This window comes from Nycticebus coucang, chromosome 7 (genome assembly GCF_027406575.1).
Source record: "Nycticebus coucang isolate mNycCou1 chromosome 7, mNycCou1.pri, whole genome shotgun sequence".
NCBI lineage: Eukaryota > Metazoa > Chordata > Mammalia > Primates > Lorisidae > Nycticebus > Nycticebus coucang.
Window position 1 is genome coordinate 135383707 of NC_069786.1, and position 27560 is coordinate 135411266.

A 27560-nucleotide genomic window follows, 5' to 3' on the forward strand; every position below is an offset into this window, starting at 1 on the left:
GCCTGCTGATACAGCCACACCACCACCGCCACTCGAGTGGAGAAATAAAATGATTAAAATGTAAAGAGAAAGGTTACTTTGAGCTTCCTCTGGTGCTTTTGAGACCCTGGCCCAGGGTGCTCTGGTCATCTCAGCCCTGGGGGTCAGTGGGGAGCTCTCCGGGGGACCAGGCTAGCATGGGGGTGAGGCCTGAGCACCAATGCAAGGGTCCCTTCCAGATGAGGGGAGACCCAGGCCCTGCAGGGGACAGGGTGCTTTTTCATGTCCCATCCTTGGCAACCCCTCACCTGTGTAGGGTTTATTTCTCAGTTCCTCATTTATTTTTTTTCCTTGAAAAAGCAATAAATTCAACCAACACAAAGACAACACAAACAATCCCCCCATAACTGTGCCCTTCACCTGTGCCTGCCCCAGGTTTAGGTCAGCCTCCCAAGCGCCTGCCCTTTCAACATGCCCCATTCTATCAGGAGTGGAGGATGGGAGGGTTCCAACAGGTAGTGAAAACACAGAAAAATGTACTCGGCCAGGCTCTGGGTGGGTCTGCAGGTGGTGAGCACTCCTCATGCCCCGGAAGCCAGCAGGCAGGACCAGTGGCCAACGGGTACCAGAGACATGTAAAACAGCAGCTGGGCTGCTGCTGGCCAGGCAGGAGGGACCCAAGAAGGGGCCTGGAAAGAGGAACCGTGCTTGGCTGGGTGCTCTTCCTTGAAAGGTGAGGTAGCCGGCAACACGTCCAAAGGCCACTGTGGAGATGGCGTCGCTCAGGCTCGCGAGGGGCCACCAGAGTATGGGACGTAAACAGCAGAGACCTCGCATGACCTAAAATTGCCTTCAGGAGTCACAGAAATGAGAAACTGTGGCTCAGAAATGAAACAAAATAAGTAGCCTTTGGAAGGCTGCTCTGGCCGCCAGGCATCCCTGGGGGGCTCCCAGGACCGCACCTGGCCTGGCACATACTCATCTCCTGTGGCAGGCTGGAACGTCCTTCTCCACGTATGGCAATCAGAGCAGCCCCACAGCCAGGCCCTTCAGCAGACAGTGGGCCTGTCCTGTCACAGTGCATGGCCGCCATCAGCAAAGTGAGGGCCCACGGGCAGGCCTGCGCCCCATGGACTATCCAGCAGCATCCTTCCCCTCATCCCATAGCCGGAGTGTCAGGAATGCGAGGGCCATGGCACTTGTGGAGCCTGCAACAGTTTCACTCCAGGCTGGAGTGCCCTTGTTAAAGGGACAGATCAGCTGCTGGTGACCCCCTCTTTAGACACACAGCATTTTGGTTGCACATGACTACTGAATTGCTCAGAATTCTGATGGCAGAAATGATAAAGCCTGGATGACAAGCAGCTCAGCAAAGTGTCCTCCCTTTTGTTTGCTTTATTCTGAGTCCAGCAAATTAAAGGCCGGTGAGTCAGGGCAAAACACAGCAGTGGCCACAAGAATCAAAGTCACCACCTCAATTCCAAAGCGCCAGAGCTTCCCAGCAGTGCTGGGCATCAGGAGGAAGCTGCCCAGACCCCAGCTTCATGCGGTCAGAGGCTGCTGAGGACACGGCTCTCAGGGCTTACTTTCGGAGCACACAGACTCACACAAGGGTTTGGCACCCACGATTGGGATGTGGAGCTGACGCTGCGCCTGTCCTCGAGGGCCAGCCAGGCTCTGACGTGGCTGCTGAGCAGTGAAGGAGCCCTGGGCAGCCTCTTGTGCAGCCTGTCACTGCATCCTAGGCAGAAGAGATACCACTTCACCTCACTGCTGACACGATCACCAAGTAAGGACGCCAACTCGGTGTCTTTCATATACAAGGAGACCACGGGTCCTGTGGTTAAGGGGATTGCTGGCCGGGGTACAGCATAAGGAGGCACCACTACCACTGTGCATAGCGGCAGGTGGGCCCAGGGGTGTGGGCTGCTGCCTTGGATGCCAGGGCCTCGGCCGTGTGGGCCTCTAGACACAGAGCATCTCAGAAGCCTCAGGTAACGCAGGCTGTGCCTTTGAATGCCTGATATCTGTGCTGTCCCAGTGCGGCAGCCAGGAACCACACAGGGCTCCAAACACCAGTGGCCCAGATCAAGATATGCCAAGGCTTAGCATGAACAAAGGAACACGAAATAGCTCACTGGAACATTTCCTATTGTTGACATGTAGAAATATATTGGAAATATGTGGTCAAATAATCATTTTTCCTTTTTGCTAGCCAGGCTCCCAAAGCCCCAGAGACCCATCTCCAGGAGGTCACCCCCATCTGGGTACCTCCCACGACACACCAGGCTCAGTCCACGCGATGGCCAGAACAAGCGGCAGAGTACCACGTCCGTGGCTGGCCCGCAGAGGGCTCAGTGGCCTCGGTCTTGGCCTTGGTGTCTCTGCCCACTGCTTGCTCTGTAGGTGGGCACCAAGCCTCCTGCCCATAGCCCTGCGAGGGGGCCTGAAAGTAGATCCTCCTGCCCCCTTCAGATGAGACCCCATCCCTGACAGCCATCCAAAGGACAGACCCCAAGCCAGAGTCCCCAGCCAGGCTGCTCCGGAGTCCCGTCACTGGGAAGCGATACGTTGGTTGTTTCAAGTTGCTCAGTGTGGGGGTAATCCTGCTACCCAGCAACACGTACCTCATGTAACCTGATTCTCACAGAGGGTTTTGCTTTGTTTAAGGTGAAAGTTACCAACGTGGTTTCAACAGGCCCCTTACGTTTCCATCAGCCAGTGCTGCTCTCTGTGGCTCTCAGCAGCGAGAACACACAACCACAGACCATAACCAGCCTGCCACCTAGCAGGACGAGGCTGCACGCCTCTAAGCCAACACATACTTCTTCCCACGTCACTTCATTTTCAAACCTGGTATCAGGTTAAATATTTGTAGAGAGTAAGTACCAAAAAAGGTCTTCATTAGTTTTTACTTACTCCACTTAAATTAAAAGAAAATATCATTGTTCGATTATAAAAGATCAATGAGAAAAAGTGAGAAAAGACAGAAATATCTCAAGAAGAAAATACAAATAATTTATACACACACCACCCAGAGGCAACACTGAGCATTTCAGTGCTTCTTGCCATTGGTGAGATTTTTGATCTGTGCACAAACTTTAGATGAAATTAGGTGACAGACATTTCCTCTACTTTCAATATGCTTCCACTGTGAGTTTACAAAGCAGCACACTGCTCCACACTGCCACGCACTGCTCACCTCCCGACACCAACCACCTCCTTGCACCGCCCACCACCCGCACTGCTACGCCCTGCCCCGCCCACCCTGCACTAGTCACCTCAACCTTGCCCTGCTGCAGAGCATGCTGGTGCCTGCCATTCAGTGTGACGTCACAGTAAGATGTACATCAAGTACAGATGCCTTGTACGTGAGCCCCAGTGCCACATCTGGGGACAGGAACAACCCTCAGGAGAAGGATGCTGCTGCCAAGGGCATGGTGGTGTCTGTGGCCCCCCAGCCCTGTGACTCCACGACTCACCTTGATGTGCTCGTGTAGCTGGGCCTCGTGCTGCCTGGAGAGCTGCTCATGCTGCCGCTGGAACTCAGCGATGAGGAGCTGCCTCTGGATCTGCTGCTTCTGCTTGAGTGCCAGGAGCTCCTGCTGCAACTGCTGCTCCCGGAGGGCGGGCTCTGCCACAGGCAGCGAGAACGGGTGGTCGAGGCGCAGGTCCATGGGCACTGCCGGGGGGGCCACTTGCAGGGGCAGCGCTGCGGCCACATCCACTGCAGGGAGAGAAAGCACGGGAGAGCTGGTCACTGCTGCCCACACTGACCTGCGGAGCCCATGGGCTGGAGGACAGCTGACCTGGACAGGTCTTCCCCCTTCCACCCAATAGCCTCAAAACTCAAGACCCAGAAGCTTCTAAGGGTTCCATTCCTTAAGTGTGAAAATCACAAAACCCAGCACAGATCAGGGCAGGACATGCACTCCGCAAACCTCCTGTCCCCTCTCACCCTCCTGAAGGGGAGCCTGCCCTCTCAAAGAACCTATCAGAGGCAGAAATGCCTTCTCACGTCACTGCTAAACATCAATAAAGGGAGAAATAAAGAAAAAGGCTCCAGCTGGCCAAGGCAGAAAGCCTGTGGCAGGCAGGACTGTGCTCTGCTCCCCTCTCCTGCGCTTGCAACAGAGCTCCTGGAGAGTTGCGTTTAAGAACCACAAGAACAGTGTGTGCTCCAGAAGTGGTCCAGACAGAGGCTCGCCACCAAGAGCCAGTTTCCATGGCGAAGAGGGTGCCCCTGGCAAATGTGTTTACCCGAGCACAGCCAATGAGACGCGCGCCGTTTGCAGCACAAGTGTGCTCACCAGGGCATGCGCTTCTGCACTTCACAAAGAAGTGGATTTCCTGCACTGTGGTCCTGTGCTACCGAAAAAATGCCAGGAGTGATTCTGACTAGGAACAGAGAGCTAAATCAATCCTGGTCCTTATTACAAATGAATACCAAGCCAAAGAGAGAAAGTAATGCAAAATGCAAAGATTTTACACAATAATACAAATGACTCGATGTGTGCACTCCTGTCACAGCAGGCTTATGTGTGGAGAGCACACAGTGAGTGTGTACATGGACTCACTCTGTGCCAGGTGCTGCTAGGATGGCCTGGTGACACTCCAGTGGCACTTGTCAAATGGGCAGCTCTGCTGACATCATCTTGTGTGAGCCCAACCAGCCTGCTGGCCTGCAGAGGCTGCCTCCGGGGGATGCCCCTGGAAGTCACCTCCCCAAACCTCTGCAAGCCTGTTTCTTTTTTTTTTTTTTCCGATTTATTTATTTTTTTATTAAATCATAGCTGTGTACATTAGTATGATCATGGGGCACCATACACTTGTCATAGACCGTTTGACACATTTTCATCACACTAGTTAACATAGCTTTCCTGGCATTTTCTTAGTTATTTTGCTAAGACCTTTACTTTCCACATTTACTAAGATTCACATGTACCGTTGTGGTATATGTACACCATGGAATATTATGCAGCCTTAAAGAAAGATGGAGACTTTACCTCTTTCATGTTTACATGGATGGAGCTGGAACATTTTCTTCTTAGTAAAGTATCTCAAGAATGGAAGAAAAAGTACCCAATGTACTCAGCCCTACTATGAAACTAATTTACGGTTTTCACATGCAAGCCTTGTTTCATTTCTTCATCATCTATCACATATGGGCAGAGCCCAGGGGAAGGAGCAGCCCAAGAAAGAAGGTGAAACCGAGAGGAGGAGGCAGGGTCTGGGGAGGAGGCGTGGCTTTGGGAGCAGCTGGGCCTCCTCTCGGGCAGGCAGGGGCTCAAGGCTGGAAGGGGAGCCTGGACCAAGGAATCAGGGCTACTGACAAGCCCAGCTCCTCACTCCCAGCCTTAGTACTGTAAGTGCTTGATCTTTTCTGGGCCTCCCTGAGAGAAGTCCACTCTTGTGTTCTAGAACCTGACCACCAGCTCAAGAACCTCTCTCTACCCGAACCTGGATGGCCTAAAACCAGGCGTTAGCCCAGCTCCTAGAAAAAGTGCACCCTCACTCTCAACCCACCGATTCCAGACAAATAGCACGTAAGTGGCAACCGCCGCTCCGAGCAAAGCAGCCCCCTCAGTGCTAGAGGACCCAGACCCAGGACTTGGCCTTCTTCTGACGGGCAGGGGTGAAAAATGTTGCCTGGAGGTGGCCTCTGCTCCGACAAGAGAACTAGGTTCTCATCTCCAGTGCTGCCCAGTGCTGGGAGCTGGGGACCATCACCTGAACTCTCCGAGCCGTGGTGTCCTTGACTAGAAGGTGATCACTCTACCTGCAGGGCGTGGCAGAGTCCAGGACGGTGCCCAGGATGGAGGGTCCTTCAGGTTCCTCTGCTGAAATCACCATCTTCTCTGCTAAAAGCTGTCCACAGCCAATCCCTGGTTCCTAACCAGGCCACATTGCCCACCGGGTTGCCCCTCCCAGGATGGGCAGAGAGAGGCCATGGAGCCCAGAGTACCTTGAAGCTGGTGTGTGCCTAAGCCTTGGGCCACAGTGAGCAGCTCAGGATACTTTCTCAGTGAAAAGAGATAAAACTCCCACAACGCAATAGGAAAATACTCAGTATTTGGTCACATCCCACAGTGCACCCCTGGCTACCTGTTTCTGTTTTACATCAAATCCTCTCCAGGGTGACTAGCAGTGGAGAGACAGCAGCTCAGCTGAATGCTTCTCTCCTGGATCCTCTCCCATGTTACTAGCAGTGGAGAGAGATGACAGCTAAATGCTTCTCTCCCGCGTCTAAATGCACCTTTTGTTTTTTAATTAGGTGTCGAGCAGCAAAAGCTTTTTGATTGATAGGGGAGAAAACTCTGTAAACACAAGCTGTGGATTCAATGAGCCGGGCCGGGGCAGGGGCCTGCCCCATGCCACGTGCAGGAGAAGACTGGGGCTTATACACTCCTCTTTCCCTTGGTATCATTTTTAAGGTAAAATATAGCAAAATGGTAAAAATGTATGAGCAAATGCCAGTTTTATAAAACACCACTGTTTGATGCATTGTTTCAGATTGTTATGGAATAAAATTCACAGAGGCAGGGAGGGAAGCTCCATCAGCCACCTGGAGATGGGGCGTGGGTCCCGTGCCACCTGCTTAGCATGTGTGATGCTGCTGGACATGCCCGTCAAGAAAGCCAGCAACTCGAGGGCCTGTGGGCTTCCCTATCCCCCTCCCGCACTGGCCAATATGCTCAGCAGGTGACCCTGCCTTTTGCTGTCTAGGGATAAACGTAACTGTGTGTTTCTAAGTTAATGCGCACACACACCCACGGTGGGTTGAGGTTGTCACCACTTTATTTGGAATGCCGATGTCTGTATCTTGGGTAAGAATGACCTTCTTGTCTGAGTGAACAAAGCACAGAGCGGCAGTAAAATCCCTGTACTGCCTCACGTTTTGTAAGCTGCAGTATTTCCCAAGCACCACGCCACTTGGACCTGGGCATGAAACGTGACCTCAGGGCTCACTCAGACAAGGCCACGCCAGAGGTGGTGGGCATGAGCTGCCACCCATGGCTCACCTGCAGGTCATTTCCCGTTACCACCTCTTCACAGGTGGAAGAGGGGCGCCATCCCAAGTGTCTAGTGGTTAAAGACTGAACAAAAACAACTTTTACGGTACCCATTTTAATGACTTCAAAAATAGGCTGGGCCCAACGTTTCCACTCGTGTCCATTCCCTGAAGAGGCAGGTGGCTGGGACACCCCAGTGCAGCTCGGAGGGCCCAGCTAAGCAATGGAGCTGGGGAAGTGACCACAGGATGCATCTTGTCGAGACACAGGGGCCACCTGAGTGCGTGCACAGGCGCCCCTCTTCCACCTGTGAAGAGGTGGTAACGGGAAATGACCTGCAGGTGAGCCATGGGTGGCAGCTCATGCCCACCACCTCTGGCGTGGCCTTGTCTGAGTGAGCCCTGAGGTCACGTTTCACGCCCAGGGGTGGAGGTGGCGGAGAGGACAGTGCAGCCCCAGAGCAGGGCTCAAGAGAAGCAGCAGCAGCTGCAGGGCCAGGACTGGGCCGCTGGGTCGGTGCCTCCTGTGGACAGGCAGGGAAGGGAGTGTGCTCTGTGCATCACCGTAGCCAGCTGGGAGTAATTTTCTTTATTCAGATGATGCTTCTGAGTCTGGAATACAGGGCATCCTTTAAGGAAATGCAAACTAACATTTGGTCCAAAGCACCTACCAGAAATGAGGCTAACACCATTTGCAAAAGCCCATGAAACCACATCTTTAGATGGAGTCTATGCGGAAGATCCTAAAACTCCCAGAACAACACAGGCCCCTGGCAGGCCTGGCCAGGTGGTTGGCACTGACCAGGTACCCCCACCTGGGAGTCTCAGAAATACACAGGGTCCCACTGGGGCCCCACAATCACAGTACAGGAGAGCCCTCGCTGGGGTAAGAGGCGGCAGCACCTGGGAGATGGGATTTCTCCCGAGGGGCCTCACCTGCGGAGGCAGATAGAACGGAGGAAAGGGGATTTTATTGTTGATTTTTAAAAATTTTACAATTCTCTTTTTCATCCAATCTGTCAAGCTTTAATTTGCAAAACATTAATTTTTTTAAGCTCTTCTGTAAGCTGTTTTCTTGGAGGATTGTATGGGTCCTCAAATTAATTCAAACTTCATCTTTGTAAATTGGGCTGAAAGACGTACAGTGTGGCAGAAGTAATGGAAGCCACAGGTGGCCCCGCAACTGGCTGAGGTGCACGCTCTGCCCTCACAGGCTCCTCCTAAACCTCACACTGTGGGGTGGCCAGCCCAGCACACTCCCAGTACCCTGGCCCCGCTCAGGAGGAATCCCCGAGGGGAGGTCGGGCAGGTCTCCTCAGGGACGGCATCCCCTGTTCAGCATCCCCCACAAGTGCAACCCTCTGCAATGAGGATCCCCTGGCTTCCTCTGTATGAACACCAGCAGGAGGCCAGGCGCCTTCCCTGCCAGCAGGACCTGGACCTACCTGTGCTGGGCCAAACACAATCCTGCCCTGTCCTCGGCAGAACGCCACCACTGCGCCACTGAGGCAACTCCTCCAGGCTCACTACATGTCAGAAAGAGAGGTAAGCGTGCCGGACTTACCATCCTGAAACTCAAAAGTGCCTCATGAGACTCCAGTCTTGCCCAAAGACACCAAGATTGCAGGCACCTGGGCTGCCCTCTGAGTTCAGGGCCTCTGCAGGGCAAGGAGATCACCCTGGCCCCTGAGACATCTGCCTTCTCATCCTGTTCCTGGGACTGGGGGCGAGGTGGGCGGGAGCAGGCCCTGGGTGGGCAGCTGCAGGAGGGCCATGTCCCCATTCATTCAGGCTTTCGGGTGCTGGCGGGTGCGTCAGAAGTGACTTGTACTATTTCTGTATCAAAAACCGTTTGAAATGCCATGAGTTTCCAAGAGAATTTGCTGCGCCATTCTTTGACCCAAAGCTCCCTGAAGAAAACAATAAAATCTTCTCTACTTAAAGAATGCAGCATCAAAACAAAAAAGCCTGTATTCTCATGAATATTCTATGGTAGTGCAGAAAATTGCTTTTATAGGCTGTGCCTTGAGAAACACATTAATACAATCAGGCTCATGACGTTAGCAAGGGCACAAAGACCACATTCAGAGTTGCACTGAGACACGGGCAGTCTGTGTGGCGAATGAGTTCCTGGTCATTCTCTCTGTACATAAACGGTCACGGAGAAGGACACTGATTCCCCATTACATCAATCAGGTCCTCTTTTCATGTCACCATGCCACGCCGTCACAGAGAGAGGGAAGAGAAAGAAGCACTATTCTCTGGAAAACACAGCCAGGGTTTAGGGCCTCTCCAAGCAGAGAATGGCTCATTCAGAGCGAGGGGAAAATAGTGGACATTTCAGCTGTCACGATTTCCTCTTACACTGCTGCTCTGCCCGTGTGGGGCGAGGAGTGTGACATCCCAGAAGAGTTGGCCTGTTACTGTGGAATGCGGCGTCCACACTGAAGAACACCCATGTTGAGTCAAAGGACAGTGTTGACACACACACCTGGAACTTGTTCTCTGGGCCACGCCCCTCCCACTGCCGGCCAACAACACTGTCACTTTGTTAGGCCTCCTCTTGTTTTCTTTGTGGTTGCAACATCTATATACACCCAGCCCTAAGGACAAACTCTTCAGCTTTCTGAGACTGAGGCCAGTGGGTGACACACCTTCTGGAACAGGTCAGTCTGAGTCCAAATCTGCTTCCAGCTTTTGGAGCAGCTGACAATAGCCCTCTCTGGAGTGAGGCCTGTGTAAGCCCAGGATGCTGAGGGCCATCCCAACCTGGGCATGGGGTGGGGGCGGGGGGACACAGGCATGTGGACCAGGGGCAGGGCAAGTTCCTGCCTCTGTGCTGGCTGCCTGTGCTGTCAGGATGGGCAATGCAGATGATCTCTCTGGAGAAAGGAGCATCCTCAGTGACTGAGGCAGGAGGTAAGGAAGGGCGGGCAGGGCCTGGGCCACATGTCTTCAGGTCCAGACAGTGAGGGCCATCACGGGCACATCTGCCACCATGCTGAACTGTGTGCTCTGGTGGGTGCCCCACAGGGCCCTCCCCGTGGCCCTGCCTGACCTCAGCTCTCCTGGTTCCCCTCTCACCTTCAGGAACTTAGGCTCCAGTTTGTCTGGGAAAAGGAAGCGTGCCAATAGGGAATTCTGGCCTCCAAACACATACTGCCGCCCCGTGCCTGACACACCAGACACTGCCCTACTGTCTGCTTGCTCCTGAGACTGGCAGTGGCACACGAAGCCGCTCTGTGACTGCAATTTCTTCTCTGGGTGTTTGTAAGGTCTTCCTCTCTGTCCCTTGCATTCTGAAATTTCAAAGCTACGGTTTGGTTTAGGTCTTCTCTTACCCACTGCTGGGTACCTGCTGGTCCTTGGATGTGGTGGCTCACATCCTCCAGTCCAGGGGAGTTTCACTGAGTTGTCTCACTGAAGATTTCCTGTCTTCTTTCTTCTCCTCCTGAACTATTATTTAGGGGTAGACTTCCTGGAACAATTCTTTCTTCTCCATTCTCACCTCGTCTGATTTTGTCTCCTGCTCATCTTCATACGAGATTTCCTTAAATGCGTATCCTCACCTTCTCATCGAGGTTTTGTTTTTAACTGACCAAAGCCATGTTCAGAGGGCCAAGCCCACTGATATTCTTTCTTATGTCATGCTGTTCATATTTCCTAAGTAAAATATCTTCTCTAAGCTCGTTTATTAAAGGGTTTCCCTGCTCTGCACAGACTCCATTTCCTCCAAATCCTGTATGTTTGGTCTCGACAGTCCTGGCCAGCACCACCCTTACGTGCCGTGGGATCCTCCATGCTCAGCTTCACCAGAGGGGCCTGGAGCTGGCTCTGCACCTGAAGCTGGCCTGTTCCCCCTGCAGGAGCCGCCCCGCCACAGGCCTGAGAGTACGTGTAGCCCTCAGAGAACTGAGGGAAGGTCCTGCCCCAGGCACTGCTCACTAACACAGTGACTGCCCAGCTCGTGCTGCAGCACCCATGTCCTCAACCTGCTTGTGTCCCCAAGCAGAGGCCCTGGGGTTTCCAGTCTCTGGAGGGGAGGAGAGCAGTCACCAAGGCCGGGCAGGTGGTGGCCTGACTGCCTCTGGCCCCCGTGCGGCCACGGGCCTTCACTGCGCTGAGCGCCGCACTGCAGCTCTCTGAAGGAGCTGTGTATCTCATTTCTGGTAAAGTCCACTGTGACTTAGCTATTTGCTTTCCAGACTCCAGACTTGCTGCAAAGCTGCCCCTCTTTGATTCTCCCCAGCTTTGTGAGCTTATGATCTTTCTCTGGAATTTAACTCTTATGGCAAACTTCAAAAATACACAAAAGCAGCACAGTACAATCAGCTGCTCTCATGTCCTCTCCTGCCCCGCATTTATTCCCCTTGCTTGGATGGGAGACTCTGGCCACTGCGGCCTCACACTGGAGAGTACACCACAAGCGTCTCTAAAAGTGAATCTTTAGCAAGTACGATCAAACGTCATCATAGACCCAAATGAATCAACGATTCCACACAGTATTATCAGAGAGCCAGAAAGTGTCCCTATACTTTGGATAGTCTCACACATCAAGACACAAGGCCCATACACTGTAGTCAGCTGATGCGTCCCTTACAGTCTCTACAAACCAGGGCTCCTGCCCATGCCCCAGTCTCTCAGCTGGACTCGGGGCCTAATGAATGCCCCACGAATGGCCCTGCCTAGTCTGCGTGGGGTGAGTATGTCTGGATGCTCTGTGGGCATGTTGCTGGCTGCACTCTGCTGATGGCACTGTGGGGTGTGGCCTACGAGCTCCCTGTTTTGTTTTTGTGTAAACCAGTAGTCTGATCCGGAGTCCTGGTCAGCTTCAGCTATGATTCCAGGCAGACCTGAGTGAGCTCCTGCTGTCAGGATGACTTTGGTTGTTGTTAGCAGCTAACGATTATCACTGCCTGGAGTCTTCCACGGGGGTATAAATAGAGCTCTTCTCATTCTATCCTCCCCTCTCCACGCATGCTGCACTGTTTCTATAACGAGAAAGGATCCAAAATCAACTATCTTTTTACAGAAAGCCAGAATAATGTTTGACTCTCTTTATTTGCCAATGTTTGAGCACAGTGAGTTGCTCCCCCGGCATCTTCCACATGTGAGCAATGGAGAGGGCTGTTTTCCCACCGCCCCGACGAGCAGGGCCCACTGCGGTCACTGCACACGCTCAGTCTCGTCCTGCACCAGCGGGGTCCTCCCATCAGCCGCGTCCCTCTGCACCTGCCCGTGGTCTCTGAGGCGAGATGTTCTAGGTTCTTCTCACTCATTTCTCAACTCCTGTGTAGGTGCCTTTGGTGGGAAGTAGTATCTAGAGAGCAAAATCTGGGTGTTGGGGAGAGCACCGTTATCAGACTGAGAGGCTCTCGGCCCATAGATCCTCCTGGAGTTCCTGTGTATTTCCGGAGTGAGAGAAACCACATCCATGTGTTCAATCTGCCACCTCTCCCCCTGGAACTTCGGGGTGTACAACTTATTAAAACTATCACTCAAAAGGACGGAACAGTAGCAGTCAAGTTCCATCCAAAATAGTGATTTATATGCAATATCATCCTCCCCACAGGTACTCTTAACTGAATACAATTATTCCGTTTAACACTGCGTGTGTTTGTGTGTGAAGGAGACATGAGGGGAGAAGTCACAAGTACTTTTAAATTTAAAGATCTAAAAAATCCTGCAGGGAATGAACACCCCCCGAGTGGCCCTGCCTCTGTCCGCGTGGGGTGAGTGTGTCTGGATCTCTCCTCTGCCTTATTCACACGCATACAGGCAATGCCAAAGAAACAAGCTTATGGTAACAATTCCCTATAAGCTACACTTGAAATATAAAAATAAGACAACATGGTACAATAAGAGGCTGTTTGTATTGTTTTATATTCAAATGAAATAAAAATATAAAGAAATGAGTACAGATATAATATCCAGTGGTCTTTACAGAGGCACGTACGAGAAGGTGTTGAACTGCTGCTGAGCAGCAGAGAGACGTCTCACCGCAGAGTGAGCCCACGGCAGCCCTCTTTCATCGTCTTTCTGTGCATGGTTCTAGAAGTCAACCTGGCCGCAGAACACAGTGAGGCCCAGGTAACGCCCTGTGTCTGCCTTCTAGACAAGAACGGAGGTGACACTCCCACGAGCCCTGAGCGGTGTGGTCGGGGAGAGTATGCCCCCGCCTCTCCCTGACGTGCACTTCCTCAGCTTCAGGCGGCCCGTGTGGGTCTGTGTCAACTCACTGAAGTGCCTGATGACCCCACAGGGTATAAACCCATCACTCCCAACCCCACTGGACAAGGGAGGAAACAGGGTACACACAGTGTGAAATACCTGCCCGGCTCCAAGTAGTGCTCCAGGCCCAGAACCCATCCTGCCCTGCAGGGGCAGTGAGAGGAGGCTGGTCTCACAGGAAGGCCAAGACAGCACGGGGAGGTGATCATAGGTCCGGGGAGGTGATCATAGGTCCCAGGGGTGTCAGCAGCACTGGGGACTTAGGAACAGTGCAGGGGCCCCGGCCCCACCCTGCACAATGACCTGTGTCCCCGTGGGCCCCAATAGGCCACAGAGGTCTGGGCTCCCTAAGTGTGAGAACCCTGCACTGCAGCTGATGGTCTCCAAGACTGTGATGGTCTCAGTCTCAGGGAAATGCTCAGAGCCTCTCTGTACAAACACCAGAGAGCCTGCCCCACCTCCAGTGGCCTGCCCGACCCCATGGCTCCCTCCCTGCGGCCCAGGCTTTGGTTTCGGTCATGAACAAGGCCAGGCCTCCCCCGTAATTACTGCTTGCTGGAGAGCACTGCAGTCAAGGTACTCTGAGAACAAACTTTCTGTTTCCTGAAAAGCTCCTGGGGCAAGCAAGGTACCCGAGGATGTGCCCAGCTGCTGGCAGCTGAGACACTAGCCCAGAAGCACAGCCAGGCCTGGTGTCCCCATCTACCTGGCACCAGGAGAACCAGTGACAGCAGGGAAGCACCGCCAAGCCCCGTCTGCCAACCAGAGGTGGAGGGCCCGACATGTGATTTTCACTGCTAAGAACGAAGACCCACAGCTCACTCAGGTGCTGCTCTGCTTCACTCTCTTTTACCACCTAAGCGCATCCTCACCTCCACCAAACAGTTCAAATGTTTCTTCTTGGCAGAAACAGTCTACGTGGACCATATGCAGCACGAGGCGTGAACTCCTGGCCATAAGCTGAGGCAAGTGCCCCAGGAGGGTGGAAGGCGACCCCGACAGACAGCACTGAGGCTCTTCCCTGGAGCTTCTGAGTCACCTGCCAGAGCAGAGAACCCCGACAGGGAGGCGGCGTGCTGCCCAAGGCCTGCCCGTTCACACACGCCTCTCCCCCACATCCCTGCAAGCAGGCCTCGGGAGACACTGAGGTGGGATGGGGCCAGCAAGTCCCAGTGTCTCAGTCCAGGCAGCAGGACAGCATCTCCCAGGAGCCTGACGAGAATGGCCTGCACCCATAGGCACCTGTGTCCTCTCATAGACAGATAACAGAGACACAGGCAGAGGGGAGCCATGATCACAGCACAGATGCTGGGGCTGGGTGTGAGTTCAAATCTAGGTGGGGGATGCTGGTATGGTATGGCACCCCCACCTCTGCCCATCAGGATGTTGGCAGGACATCATTTGCTGCTCACGGGAGCTGGCACAGTGCAGCCCAGGATTGGCCCCAGGAGGACACGCCTTGAACCCGGAGCGCTCCTCATGGGGGAAGTGTGCCACAGAAAATCTGTGCCAAGGAGAGGCAGGAGCATGGTTCCCTCCCAGCTGGACCCTCTGTCTTCTGGCCTCACTTAGTCCTAACGTTGCTGGGTTTTCAGTGTGATTAGTACAGCCAGATAACCAGCAGGACCCGGTGGCCAGGTGCTCAGGAGCATACCCAGGAGGGACACAGGAGGCATGTTTGCTGTTTCCTGTTGGCTGAACACATAAAAGGCAAGGAAGGGGCTGGGCCCCACTGCCCTCGCCACACCCAGGTCCAGGCAGAAGGCCAGTACAGCACACGCCCGGCAGGGGCTCTCAGTCACAGGGCAGAGGCAGCAGCCACCTGGGGAGAAGGAGTGACCAAAGTCCCAGCGAAGGAAAGGGTATGGCCTGAGCCCAGAGTGGGAGGCTGCTATGAGCTGTGAAGAAGCCATGGCACTCCAGCCTGGGCAGCAGAGCAAGACCCTGCCTCTGGTTATACCCAGATTCTGGAAAAGGCCATTTTGTACCCTAACTAGAAGCCAAAAAGTCTGGCTGAAAAACCTAGCAAGAGATCATACTTTCAGAACATAAAGGAGAAAGGAACAGAACAGCAGCACCTGTTCCCTTTCTGTGGTCACCAGTCGCTATGAATCAGCTGGTCCTTCAGCTACATGGCTGTAACTGGAGCAGACCTGGGCTCTCCCAACACTCATGACTGGGTGTCTAAGGACTGCTTTCCCTAGAAGGGGGAGGACAGGGAAAGATGGCAGGGGGGTCTCCACCAGCTATTACCTGGCTGGAGCCAGTGGGTCATAGAGGACTCCACTGGGGCGGCAGAAGGATGAGTTCTTTGGCATGAGGACCAAATCTCTACTCACTTCTGTGTCTTAGGGAATAATCAACCTCTTGGATACAGCAGCTACCTCCTGACTCAGGCTACCAGAGAGGGGCCGTCCCTACCCACAGGCATCAGGAGGAAACAACGGGTAGGACCTGGTTGCAGCCCACCTGCCTCGGCCCTGACCCCTTTCTGTGCACAGAGGGTACAGGTGAGGGGCTGTGTGTCCTAATAGACCTAGAAGCAAATGAACTACCAACATCAGGAGATGCCAGAGGACTGGCTCTCCAGCACGCCAGGTACCAGGGAGTGGGAGCTGTGTGCTTTGTGATCCAGAGGTAGCAGCAGACACTGGCCCCCTTCATCCTGACCCCACCACAGCTTCTCAGGAGTTCAGATCAGGTTCACAGAGGGAAATAAAAAAATCTCTGTAGTAGAGGAGAGGGGCAGGAAGAGAACAGGAAAAGGAAGCAGGCCTTAGGTGACTTGAACACCCCACAGGGGCAGGGCCCCTCATTTCCAAACACTGTGCGGTGGCGTCTGTGAGCCCGTCAGCTCTTCTCCTTCACGCCCAGCACCCTGCTGCCCACTTGCATCACGGTGCCTCTGGCACTGTGTGCTCAGAGGGACAGCTGACCACAATGTAGGCCATCCCTTCATACTGAAGCAGGACCCTGTGCCTCAGCCACAGCAGCATAGGGCAGGCGTGGTGACTTAGCGAGGACTGGATTAGGAAAGACAGGCCCCACAGGGAAGGTGCTCTGCAGAAGGTTCTAGAACACAGAGGCAAGGCCTGGGGCACAGTGCCCAGAACAGGCACCCAACAGGCAGGTTACAACAGACCCCAGGGAAACCGATCCCTGCAATCTGCTATCAGTGCACCAATACCACGGTGATCCAAGACTCCTTCCTGCTTTCAGGGAAGAGATGGGCCCAGACCCCTTGCGCCTCAGACAGGTGCTCAGGAGGGCTTATGGTGAGACCTGGGGCCCTTACGCCTAACGTGAAGGAGGCAGCTCCTCCTCCAGGGACTGGGAAATGTTTAGCTTTGGACTATGTGTACCTCTGTGCTGATACAGACAAAAAACTAGGGCAGTTTAAAACCTGGTCATGAAGCCTGAGTGAAGGAGCAAGTCTGGGTGAGCGGGAGAGAGTGAGGAACTGGCAGGAGAGACTGGGGCCTGGAGGCTGAGGGCTGCACAACCCCCCCAGTGCAGGAAGAGCGGCACACCACCGGCAGCTCTGGAGGGGCCCCTCCCCGGTGCAGGAAGAGCAGCACACCACCGGCAGCTCTGGAGTGGCCCCAAATAAGGACTTAACTACTGCAGAGAGGGAGAGGCAGGAGGGGAGTGTGGGAGCCTGGCACAGTGCTCATGACACATGGGGTCTGGGAGGTTGGGGCGTAAGTAGGAACCTCAGATATTTTAAGTTCAGATAGTAACATGTCACGGTTACCTGCCAAAAACAGCATGTAACTTGCAAATCAGAGTAAAAGTTGCAGCAGGAGCAATCAAAAAGAATTTTAATGAGAAGAAAAAAACACCTCTCTCAGCACAGCTGTGTAACTGAACACACAGTGGTCACCTCCCCGCAAGAGGGCACAACCACATCTATGAGGTCTTGCCAAAAATAATCAACTTTGAATCTCATCAAACCTCTGGATTTAACTACCAATTTGTAGGAAACATAGATAAGAAATGAACATCTCAAATCAAACAAAAAGGATAAAATAAATACAAAAAACTGTGGGTAACGAACAGCTTGGTTTTTTTTTTTTTTTTTTTTGACAGAGTCTCACTTTGTTGCCCTCAGTAGAGTGCCAGGGCATCACAGCTCACAGCAACCTCCAACTCTTGGACTTAAGCGATCCTCCTGCTTCAGCCTCCCAAGTAGCTGGGACTACAGGTGCCCAACACAATACCTGGCTATTTTTCAGATATAGAGTCTCACTCTTGCTCAGGCTGGTCTCCACTCTAGAGCTCAAGCATCCAGCTGCCTTGGCCTCCCAGACTGGTGGGATTCCAGGCGTGAGCCACAGCACCCAGAATGGTATCTTTAATAGCTAAACTGTAAGGCTTAACAAAAAAGTAGGGCAAGAACCCACAGATTCTGGACTTTATTGTGGGTGCCACTCACACTTATGTACACTGCTTAGATCCTGAGTAAAACAACAAACTAAAAACATTTAATTTTTAAATGCCATTAAATGCCATTAGGGACATACAAAGATCTGATAACATGGAAGATTGTTAATCCTGTACAAATACAGAAAGAGTGTTGTACTTACATGCCCATCTGTTAGAGAGACAGACACTGGCACAGGTAGACCAAAATGATAAAATGCCTTGATGTGAAATGACGGGGTTGGAAGGAGGTGTGACCTTGCTAGGGCCATTTGCCAGAACACCAGGGCTCCCTACATGTTCAGTGAGCCCCAAGTTCCCTACAATACCAAGTTCAGTTTTTAAAAATTACATTTTCTAAGTATCTGTGGGCCAAAGAAGAAAAGTTAATAATAAGTTAATAATAAGAATGGAAAGAAACTGAAAAAAATTACATATAAAAACTTGGTTCGGTGTCTGTAGCTCCGTAGCTAGGGCGCAAGCCACATACACGGGACCTGCCGGGTTCGAACCCGGCCCGGGACAGCTAAACAACAATGGCAACTACAAAAAAAAATAGCCAGGTGTTGTGGCAGGCACCTGTAATCCCAGCTACTTGGGAGACTGAGGCAAGAGAATCGCTTAAGTGCAAGAGTCTGAGGTTGCTATGAGCTGTGATGCCACAGCACTCTATCGAGGGTGACATAGTGAGATTCTGTCTCAAAAAACAAACAAACAAATGAAAAAACTTGCAAGATTCTGCTTAGCATACTTGGAAGAAAACTGATAGCCTTAAATGTACGTTTATATTTGACAATAAGAATATGAATTAATAAGGTAAATATATCTTTAACAAATTCAAAAAAACAACACTAGAAAAAATCCAAAGAGGGCAGATGAAAGGAGATAATGTATGAAGGAAATGAAAAGTAGTCATGACATATACTCATAAATACCAACGTAATATTGATTCTTTGAAAAAAATAATAAAGCAAACTACTGAAAAGAGTGATTTGGAAAATAAGGGGAAAGGCACTAGGAGTTAAAAAGGTCACCTAACTTCAGATATGACAGAGATTTTAAAAAATAAAGAAAAAGGCTCGGCGCCTGTGGCTCAAGCGGCTAAGGCGCCAGCCACATACACCTGAGCTGGTGGGTTTGAATCCAGCCCTGGCCCGCCAAACAACAATGATGGCTGCAACCAAAAAATAGCTGGGCATTGTGGCAGGAGCCTGTAGTCCCAGCTACTTGGGAGGCGGAGGCAGGAGAATTGCTTGAGCCCAGGAGTTGGAGGTTGCTGTGAACTGCGATGCCACAGCACTCTACCCAGGGCGATAGCTTGAGGCTCTGTCTCAAAAAAAAGAATGATTTTAGGCTCAGCGCCTGTGGCTCAAGCGGCTAAGGCGCCAGCCACATACACCTGAGCTGGCAGGTTCAAATCCAGCCCTGGGCCGCCAAACAACAATGATGGCTGCAACCAAAAAATAGCCAGGCGTTGTGGCAGGCACCTGTAATTCCAGCTACTTGGGAGGCGGAGGCCGGAGAATCGCTTGAGCCCAGGAGTTGGAGGTTGCTGTGAGCTGCGATGCCACAGCACTCTACCCAGGGCGACAGCTTGAGGCTCTGTCTCAAAATAAATAAATAAATAAAAAAAAAATAAATAAATAAACCCCTCAAAAACAGCTATGCATCAATAAGTTTTAAAAACCTGCATAAAGTAGACATATTTCTAGAAAAATATAACTTTCCAAAGTTTACAATAAATAGAAACCAGAATAACCCTATAACCAGTAAATTGAATCAATACTTCAAAAATTTTCCACAAAGATTATTTCTAAGGTGATGAAAACAAACTTTCAACTAGTTAATTAATTCTGAACAAGATTTTTTAAGAGAACACAAAAAGCAGCAGCCCCTCTGAGCTCATCCATCCCATGAAAAGAGAAGAACTAGACGAAGATAAGATAAAAAAGAAAGATTTTAGTCTCAGTCGTGAATACAGTCCCTCAAATACCAAATAAACAATTAGCAAGCTTCATCTTGCAGACTATATACAAAAGATAACAGACCAGAGCAAGCGGAGCTTCAGAATGAGGAAGCGGCATCTGCAGAGAGCACCTGTAAATGTGGTTCACTGCGCTAATTATGATCATCTTCATAATGAAAATAGGCATGTGTAAAATCCAGCACTCTATAAAAGCTCTCCACAAACTGGGAATAAGAGACAACTTGACGGTGAACCTTGAACACGACAAGCTTCCAGTCCACACTGCCGGGGTGGGGGGCAGGGAGGAGAGGAGGCGCTGACGCCTGGGAAGAAGCACAGTGGCCCTGACCTCGACTCTGATACTCAGAACTCCTCCCCACTGAACCAGAAGTGCAGGGGGCTTGACAGAACCAGGGAGAGATCAACAAGGAATCCAACTCCATTTCAATATACTACAACAAGTAGAAAACATAATATTTTAAAAAACACAAGGTACCTAAAATTAAGTCTAACATAACCTGGGAGAGACCTTTATGGATAAAATATTGTTGAAAGACATTTTCAAATTACTTCCATTAATGCGGAGACAGCTCATACTCAACGATAGTGAGGCTTAACTATTATAAACATCGTGACTCTCTCCAAACAATCTACAGATCCCAGGAGAGATATTTCATGACCTCAAAAGCTGACTATACAACACTACCACGTGGAAGAATAAACCCACAAGTAGTTGGGCTGATCCCGGAGCAGGAGAAGCTGGTCCCTGCGGATGGCCATGGAAAGGACGGCAGTGAATGCCTGCTGCAACCAGTGTCTACGGAAGGAACAAGTACGGACTCATCCCTACTCACACCACCACCTAAAATCAATGACACAAGTTTAAGACTCAAACTCGAAAATCTTTTAGAGGACACTATTAGGAAATATCACTGGAATAGAAAACCAGCAGGTGCAGAAAGTACCTCCTACCATAAAAGACAAAACTGATACATGTGACTCCAGTTAAATGAAGAACAGCCACTCACAAGACAGCCTTAAAAAGTGAAAGGCTGAGTCCTGGGAGAAGATACTTTTCACACACAAACTGACAAAGCACCTGTAAATAAAATAGAAGTAACTCCTGTAAGTCAGTGGGAAAAAGATGAGTCAACAGAAGAATGGCAAAAGTCAACAGCTTCTCCCAGGAGGACTCTCACAGCAGGGGAAGGGAAGGAAAGGTGCCTGCCCAGACAGCAGCCCAGGAAGGGGGAGTCAGACCACTAACTCAGCACGCCTCACACCCCAGTGCTGGGGAGGGCAGGCGGCAGGGAGTGGGTGCAGGAGCACCAATGAGAGGGAGCCTTCTAGGCAACAGCCCGCCTGCTGTGCGGAGCGGAAGCCGGAGTCGCTGAACAGCCACCCAGCAGCATGAGGTGGAAGGAACACGACACGTCAACAGAGCAACCAAGTGCCATGCTCAGAGGGTGACGTGCAGTTAGCAGGATGTGAATGAGTCTTAGAACAGTGCTGAGTTAAAAGAGAAAAAGCAAGCTGTAGAAATCTCTGTCTGTACGACTCCCACTCTATGAAGGTCAGAGAGGTAACCCTGAACTGTGTGCTGACCAAGGAGACACAGTGCAGGGCAGGGCATGCCCGTCCCCAGTGTCGGTGAGTGGCTTGTGACCCGGCTGGGGGCTCCCTGCAGAGAAGCACAGAGAGGTGTCTCCCTCTACTTCCCCTAAATGTCCTGTCATCAGGAAAGACAGCATGCCCTCCAGGGACTGCCTGCCTGCTCAGAAGTCTGTGGTCCTGACTCCCCAGGGACACAGCAGGTGCAGCAGGACCATCCCTCCATGAGCGACATGGAATTCGCACCTGGAACGCAGAGGGGCCAGGGTGCTGGGACCTCTGCAGCAAAAACCAACCCACCTCCAGTTTTGAAAGACTAAGAGGCCAGGCTTCATCGTTCACACCTGTAATCCCAGAGGCCAAGGTGGGAGGATTGCCTGAGCTAGGAGTTCTAGACCAGCCTGAGCAAGAGTGAGACTCAGTCTCTGCTAAAAATATTAAAACTAGGGCAGTACCTGTGGGCTCAAGGACTAGGGTGCTGGCCCCCATGCCGGAGTTGGCGGGTTCAAATCCAGCCCCAGCCAAAAACTGAAGAAAGAAAAAATATATATATATATGAACTAACCTGGTATGGTGGTCAGCTATTTGGAGTTTGAGATTGAATTACAGTGCCAGGGCACACTAGCCAGAGTGACAGAGTAAGACTCTGTCAAATAAATAAATAAAAATAAAATAAAATAAAATTCTGGAGTATTAGGAGTAAAACATAATTTAAATTGTGAAATTAAGCTTAAAAGGTCTTAATACACAGCAGCCTCCTATGAAGCTTAGAGGGGAGATTTCATCTCATTCTGGAGATTTTAAGAACCTCTCCTTGTAAAGAGCAAAGGCCGAGGAACCCTGGTCTTGCTCCCCCCTAAAGCCCTCACGCTAAGAGCACTAAAAAGCAAAAACAAAATTACAAAAAACAAAAAAATCCATAAATTTTCCAAAAACACAGCTCACACAAGAAGACTGGCCATAGAGTTCTGGAAGCAGGTGAGAGACTGCTGATCTGACAGCTGAAGCCATGGTCTGGAAGCCAAGATGGCTCAGGGGCCCCGGGGGCCAGTGAGGGGTGAGCTATAGTCAGCATGTGGCGCCACATCCCTCCGTGCTCCCCCATGCACGCACTCTCCCTCCCATCCCCCAGGCTTGGTGACATGGGGCTGAGGGCTTGAGTGGCTGCTTTGGTGCTGGCCTAGAGCGGGCAGGGAAGGACGCCACACCAAGGGCTCAGGACTGTGGTAGCTGGCCCAGGTCCCTCGGAAGGAGTTGAGAGGCTCCTCTTTGGGTGAAGAGATCAGGACAACAGGCATCTAGAACCCTGAGCAAGTGGCCAGGTCCCTGCCACCACCACCTGACCAGGTAAGATGACCAAAGTGCTTGCTGGCCTCACTCAGATAATGTCCACACATGATCAGCAAACATTAGACAAAACTGATTGGAAAAACAGAGAACCAGGTCAGGACGGAGGCTCCTAGTCTCTGCAGCTGCCTGGTTCTAGCTATTTTCTTCACTTGCTTCCTGGGGCCCCTCACACTCGGCCACTAGAGAATGGGGTGGGAGGCAAGCTGCTCTCTATGCTCCCTGCAGCCCCGAACCCAGGGCCACATGGTGGATGCAACACCAGGAGAGAGAGGGTAAGAGCGGGGCGGGTGGCAGGGGCAGCCCAGGGCCACGTGGTGGACGCAACACTAGGAGAGAGAGGGTAAGAGCGGGGCGGGTGGCAGGGGCAGCCCTGGGCCACGTGGTGGACGGGGCAGCGGCTGCTCTTTGGCAGAAGCACCGCCCACGCATCTTCAGTGGAGGCTGAAAAGAACATACTCTACAAAACACTGTCCTGTCCAGCAGCAACCAGGTGCCAGTGCACGGTATGGAGTCCCTCGTGCCCTACTCTCGGAATTCAGCCGCTCCCTGGAGGACTGGGCTCTGTGGGAGAAAGAATCTGGGCCCTACAAATTCACCCCAAACATGCTGCTTCTCCTGGATCTGGAGACTCATCTATTTTCTATTCCAAAAAGCCTTTATCTGTGTATTTGCACCAGGTTTGTGTTTTCCAGCTCTGATAGTGGCCTAAACCATTGTCCAGCAACAAAAGTGACATGCCTGTGCTAGGAATGCCAGCACAGGGACCACTCTGAGAAAACCCTGGGAGACTTAGGACGGTCCACACTGAGACAGAAATGGCACCCATGGCCTCCTGACGGGCTGCCTCCCGGCGTCTTCTGCAGCAATCCAGAGGGTCTGCTGAGGACAGGGAGGCCCTGCCCTGTGGTGCACAGTGGGGCCCCGGGTGGAGCCAGTGACGGAGATGATCCCAGAAACCATGGCAGGCACTAAGGAGAAGCAGGACCAGTAGATGCTACTGACCACCTGCAGGTCTCATACCACAGACGTGGTAAACTGAGGCACGCAGAGGAAGAGAAAACTGCTCCACTCACATTGACGGGGAGTGAAGAGCTGAATCTGTTCATTAGTTTGCTAGACTGGCCAAGAAACAAACTGCTATAAACCTGGTGGCTTAAAACACCACACACATTTTATATTCTACGGTTCCACAGCCCAGAAGCCAGAAACCGGGTTTATGGAACTAAACTCCAGGTGTCAGCAGGGCTGCACTTCTCCAGAGTCTGGGGGAAACTCTGTCCCCGGACTCCTGCACTTCTAAAGCCGCCACGCTTCTCAGCTCAGCCTCTGCTGTGTTTACACATCTCCTCCTCTGCCCCTGGAAATGTCCTGTTAGCAGGATCCTTATGAGGACACTGGGCCCACCCAGATCATGCAGGACAATCTCAAGACCCACCAACTTAATCCCATCTGCAAAGTTCCTTTTGCTATGTAGGTCACACAGTCACACTTTTTTTTTTTTTTTTTTGAGACAGAGTCTCACTCTGTGCCCTGGGTAGAGTGCTGTAGTGTCAGAGCTCACAGCAACCTCAAACTCCTGGGTTCAAGCAATCCTGCTTCAGCCTCCCCAGTAGCTGGGACTACAGGTACCTGCTATGACGCCCAGCTATTTTTCTATTTTTAGTGGAGACAGGTCTCACTCTTGCTCAGGCTGGTCTTGAACTCCTGAGCTCAAGGGATCCTCCTGCCTTGGCCCCAGAGTGCTGGGATTACAGGTGTGAGCCACCGTGCCCGGCCACATAGTCATATGTTTTGAGGATAAGGGGATGGATGTTCCGGTGGGAGGCATTACTCTGCCAAACCTACTCCGGCTCCCAGAGCGGACTACAGGGGCCCGTGAGGATGCTGGTAGTTGGGAATAGCTGGTTATGGTGGAGCTGGCTGGGCAGTACCAGGCTCTGCACATGTTCTGACAGCTTAGTAAGGCATATTTTATGTTTCACCCTTTTGAAATGTACAACTCAACAATTCTTTAGCAAACTTAACAAGTTGTGCAACCATTACTGTGAATCAATCTTAGAAATTTCCATCACTGGATGGTACCCCTTCTGCACACACTCTAAAGGGCAGCTGCCCGCTATGGCTGACAGGACATGTGTGGGACAGAGATAAACTGGGCTGAGGTGACTCTCAGGCCCTGAGTACAGAGATGCCACTGAGTCAGGGGAGGCTACGGGAGACTTGAGGTCCTGGGGCAAGACTGGGAATCTGGTTTCAGATGTGTGGAATCTGAGATGCCCATTAAATCCCAGCTGGGGATCTGGAACAGACAGCTGGCTCCAGCATCTGGAATCCAGGTGAGATCCAGGCTGGGGCCCCAAATTTAAATGGCAGCATCAAGGTGAGCTGGGGTTTGAGCTCTGGTTGACCTGTGTTTGATGGTGTAAGACCATCAGCAGACAGTGGTCCAACAGAGGAGAGAAGTGAGCCCAGCCCCAGGGCATGTGGTGGGGGGCTGGTGTAGACAGCACAGCACGTGGTGCTGGGAGGAGGGGCCTCTGGAAGAAGAGAATTCTTGTGTGTAAACCCTGGTGAGGCCATGCAAGATAAGGGCCAGGACTTTCGTGGGATCCAACACCAAAGCTGAGAACACATTGTTGGGAACCAGGAAAAGAAGAGCCTGAGCCCCAGAAACCTGGCTACCCACAGGCCAAGGTGCGCGCGCCGAGCTCACTGGGAATTAGTGGGGGATGGCGGCAGAGACCAACGCCCAGTGCTCTGGCTCTGGAGTGGGCAAGGTGAGGCGCAGAGAGAGATGGTGCTGCACACCTGGGCTGACACCAAGGGCAACAACACTGGAGACATTCCCACAATACATGCTGGATTCTCTCTAGGTCTCCTGGTGATGGCTTCCTACCCCACCAGCCAAATCAACAACACAAACCCCAAACCAAACTGACCGGCAGCAGCAGAAGAAAGTGGGAGCTGGCACAGCCCCTGGACAGCGCGGCAGAACAGGGTCTGGGGAGACAGCGGTCCGACTCCTCTGGAAGGCAGTCTGGTAACACAGTCTGGCTGACAGATCTCAAATAAGTATTTATACCTTTGACTCAACTCATAAACATTATGCAATATTCATATCATGAACTCAAATTTATTTTAAAAATACATTTCTAACACATTCAACCCTAATTTGTTTAAAAAGTCAAATATGCAGACTCTTAAATATATACATGTACATATGGTTACATTTTATATAGTTTATGTGTTTTACTTTGGACGGTATCTTGCACAGCTCTCGCCTCATAATTACTATGAACATTTTCCACATCAGTGAATGTAAAACTGCACGTTTATATATATATATGCACACACAGTCACACATGCTCACGTGTGTGTATATATGTATGTATGTCATATTTATAAAGAAAATTCCATTCAAGCATAAAATGTTCTTCCTGGAGAAAAAATGTCTCCAAAAAACACTGGCTCTAAAAGAGGATTTGTTTGTTTGTTTGTTTGTTTTGTTGAGGATTCGTTCAGGGTACAAGAAACCACTTACACTGATTGCATTTGTTAGGTAAAGTCCCTCTTATATTATGTCTTGCCCCCAAAAGGTGTGTCACACACTGAGACCCCACTCCCCCCTCCCTTTCTCTCTGTTCTCCCCTTCCCCCACCCCCCACCATGTACTTGGTCATTAATTGTCCTAAAAGAGGATGTATTAATCTCACTGCCCTTAAACAGTCCTAATGGTGATGAGGACAACAGGTGGATGCTCTCAGGGCATTAACCACAATGTTAGCATCTAGCAACTTAAACTCCGGAAATGCAGATTAAGTATTTAAACTGTGGATTAGCTTCCCTAAAAATAACTTTGTGAAAAGCCAGCAACAAGACCTGCAGAATATTACTGCCATAGAAAAAAAGAATTTGAAAAATTAAAAAGTTTGAGCTCTAGTAGTGGGAAGGCCAACTGATTATGGAAAAGCAAGCATGGGCTCGGAGCCACAACTTGGCGGGTCCCAGCCCTGCCCTCGTGTCAGGAGCCTGGCAGAGCCACCCACGGGCCCTGGACACAGGTGCACTGACCGCCTGGCCCATAGCTAACCAAGCAAATCTTCTATAGTGAAGGCTTCATTTAGTGTAAAAAATTTGATGCCGAACACATATAAGGAACACGTGAGTGGTTCCTTTTTGAACCAAATGCCCTTTTGGGAACTCAAGTCTCTGAACACCTCCTTCCAAGGGGCTAAAGCTGTCCCCACCAGGCCCCTCCTCCTTCCTGTGGGTGACTTGATCCCCCCAACCCTTTTCACTGTGGGCACTCCAGTAAGAAAGGGATGCCTTGGGCTCCCTGCCTCACATTGTTCTTTCTCAGCACGCTCAGAAGCTGCACTGGGCCTGGAATTATTCTCAACCATTTCTAAATGACCAAGCCCTGGCTGGGCAGAAGAGCAGAAAGAAGCAAAAGGTAGATTATTCCATTCCAGGCCAGTTCCCCTCCCCCCAGTATAGAATCCTGAACCTCCAAAGCTCTATTAAGGAAAATGGAACTTCTTTGGCCACACTGTCTCAGCTGCAATGGGGAGATGTTCTAAGACCCAAGGCTATGTCCTTGGCCGTGGTCCCTGGGTGGGGAGGGAAGACGCTCCTCCACGTGGCTGTGCAGACACAGCACAGACAGAAGGGAGCCTCGAGGAACCGGCATCACTGCTTTCAAAAGTTCTCAGAAAGCAAGAAGCCCTTCTACTCCCCTTGGCGATAGATACTCAAAGTTATTAATCAAATAAACCAAAACTGAAGGGAAGAAGCTCAAGGTATTCATTTTCTCATCTTTCTCAGTGATAAATCAATAACCATTTTAAGGGAAATCAATAAACAGTAATCTATTATTTATCTGTTATAAAGAGAATTGCCAGAACTAAAATAATACTGCAACTTACACAGTGAGAAAGTGAAAGAGAAACAGGTGACAGCACAGTGTGCCAACTACCCTCCCTGTCTGGG

At 51.4% G+C, this 27560-nt stretch overlaps 1 protein-coding gene across 3 annotated transcripts in view; it reads right to left on the bottom strand.

Annotated features, from left to right (window-relative positions):
* HDAC4 (histone deacetylase 4) overlaps nt 1-27560 on the bottom strand; it is a 319199-nt gene that overhangs the window by 123548 nt on the left and 168091 nt on the right. For all 3 annotated transcript variants that reach the window (XM_053597110.1, XM_053597111.1, XM_053597109.1), the window contains exon 4: nt 3462-3706. In XM_053597110.1, the coding sequence (XP_053453085.1) occupies nt 3462-3706 (245 nt within the window). The remainder of the gene's footprint in view (nt 1-3461; nt 3707-27560) is intronic.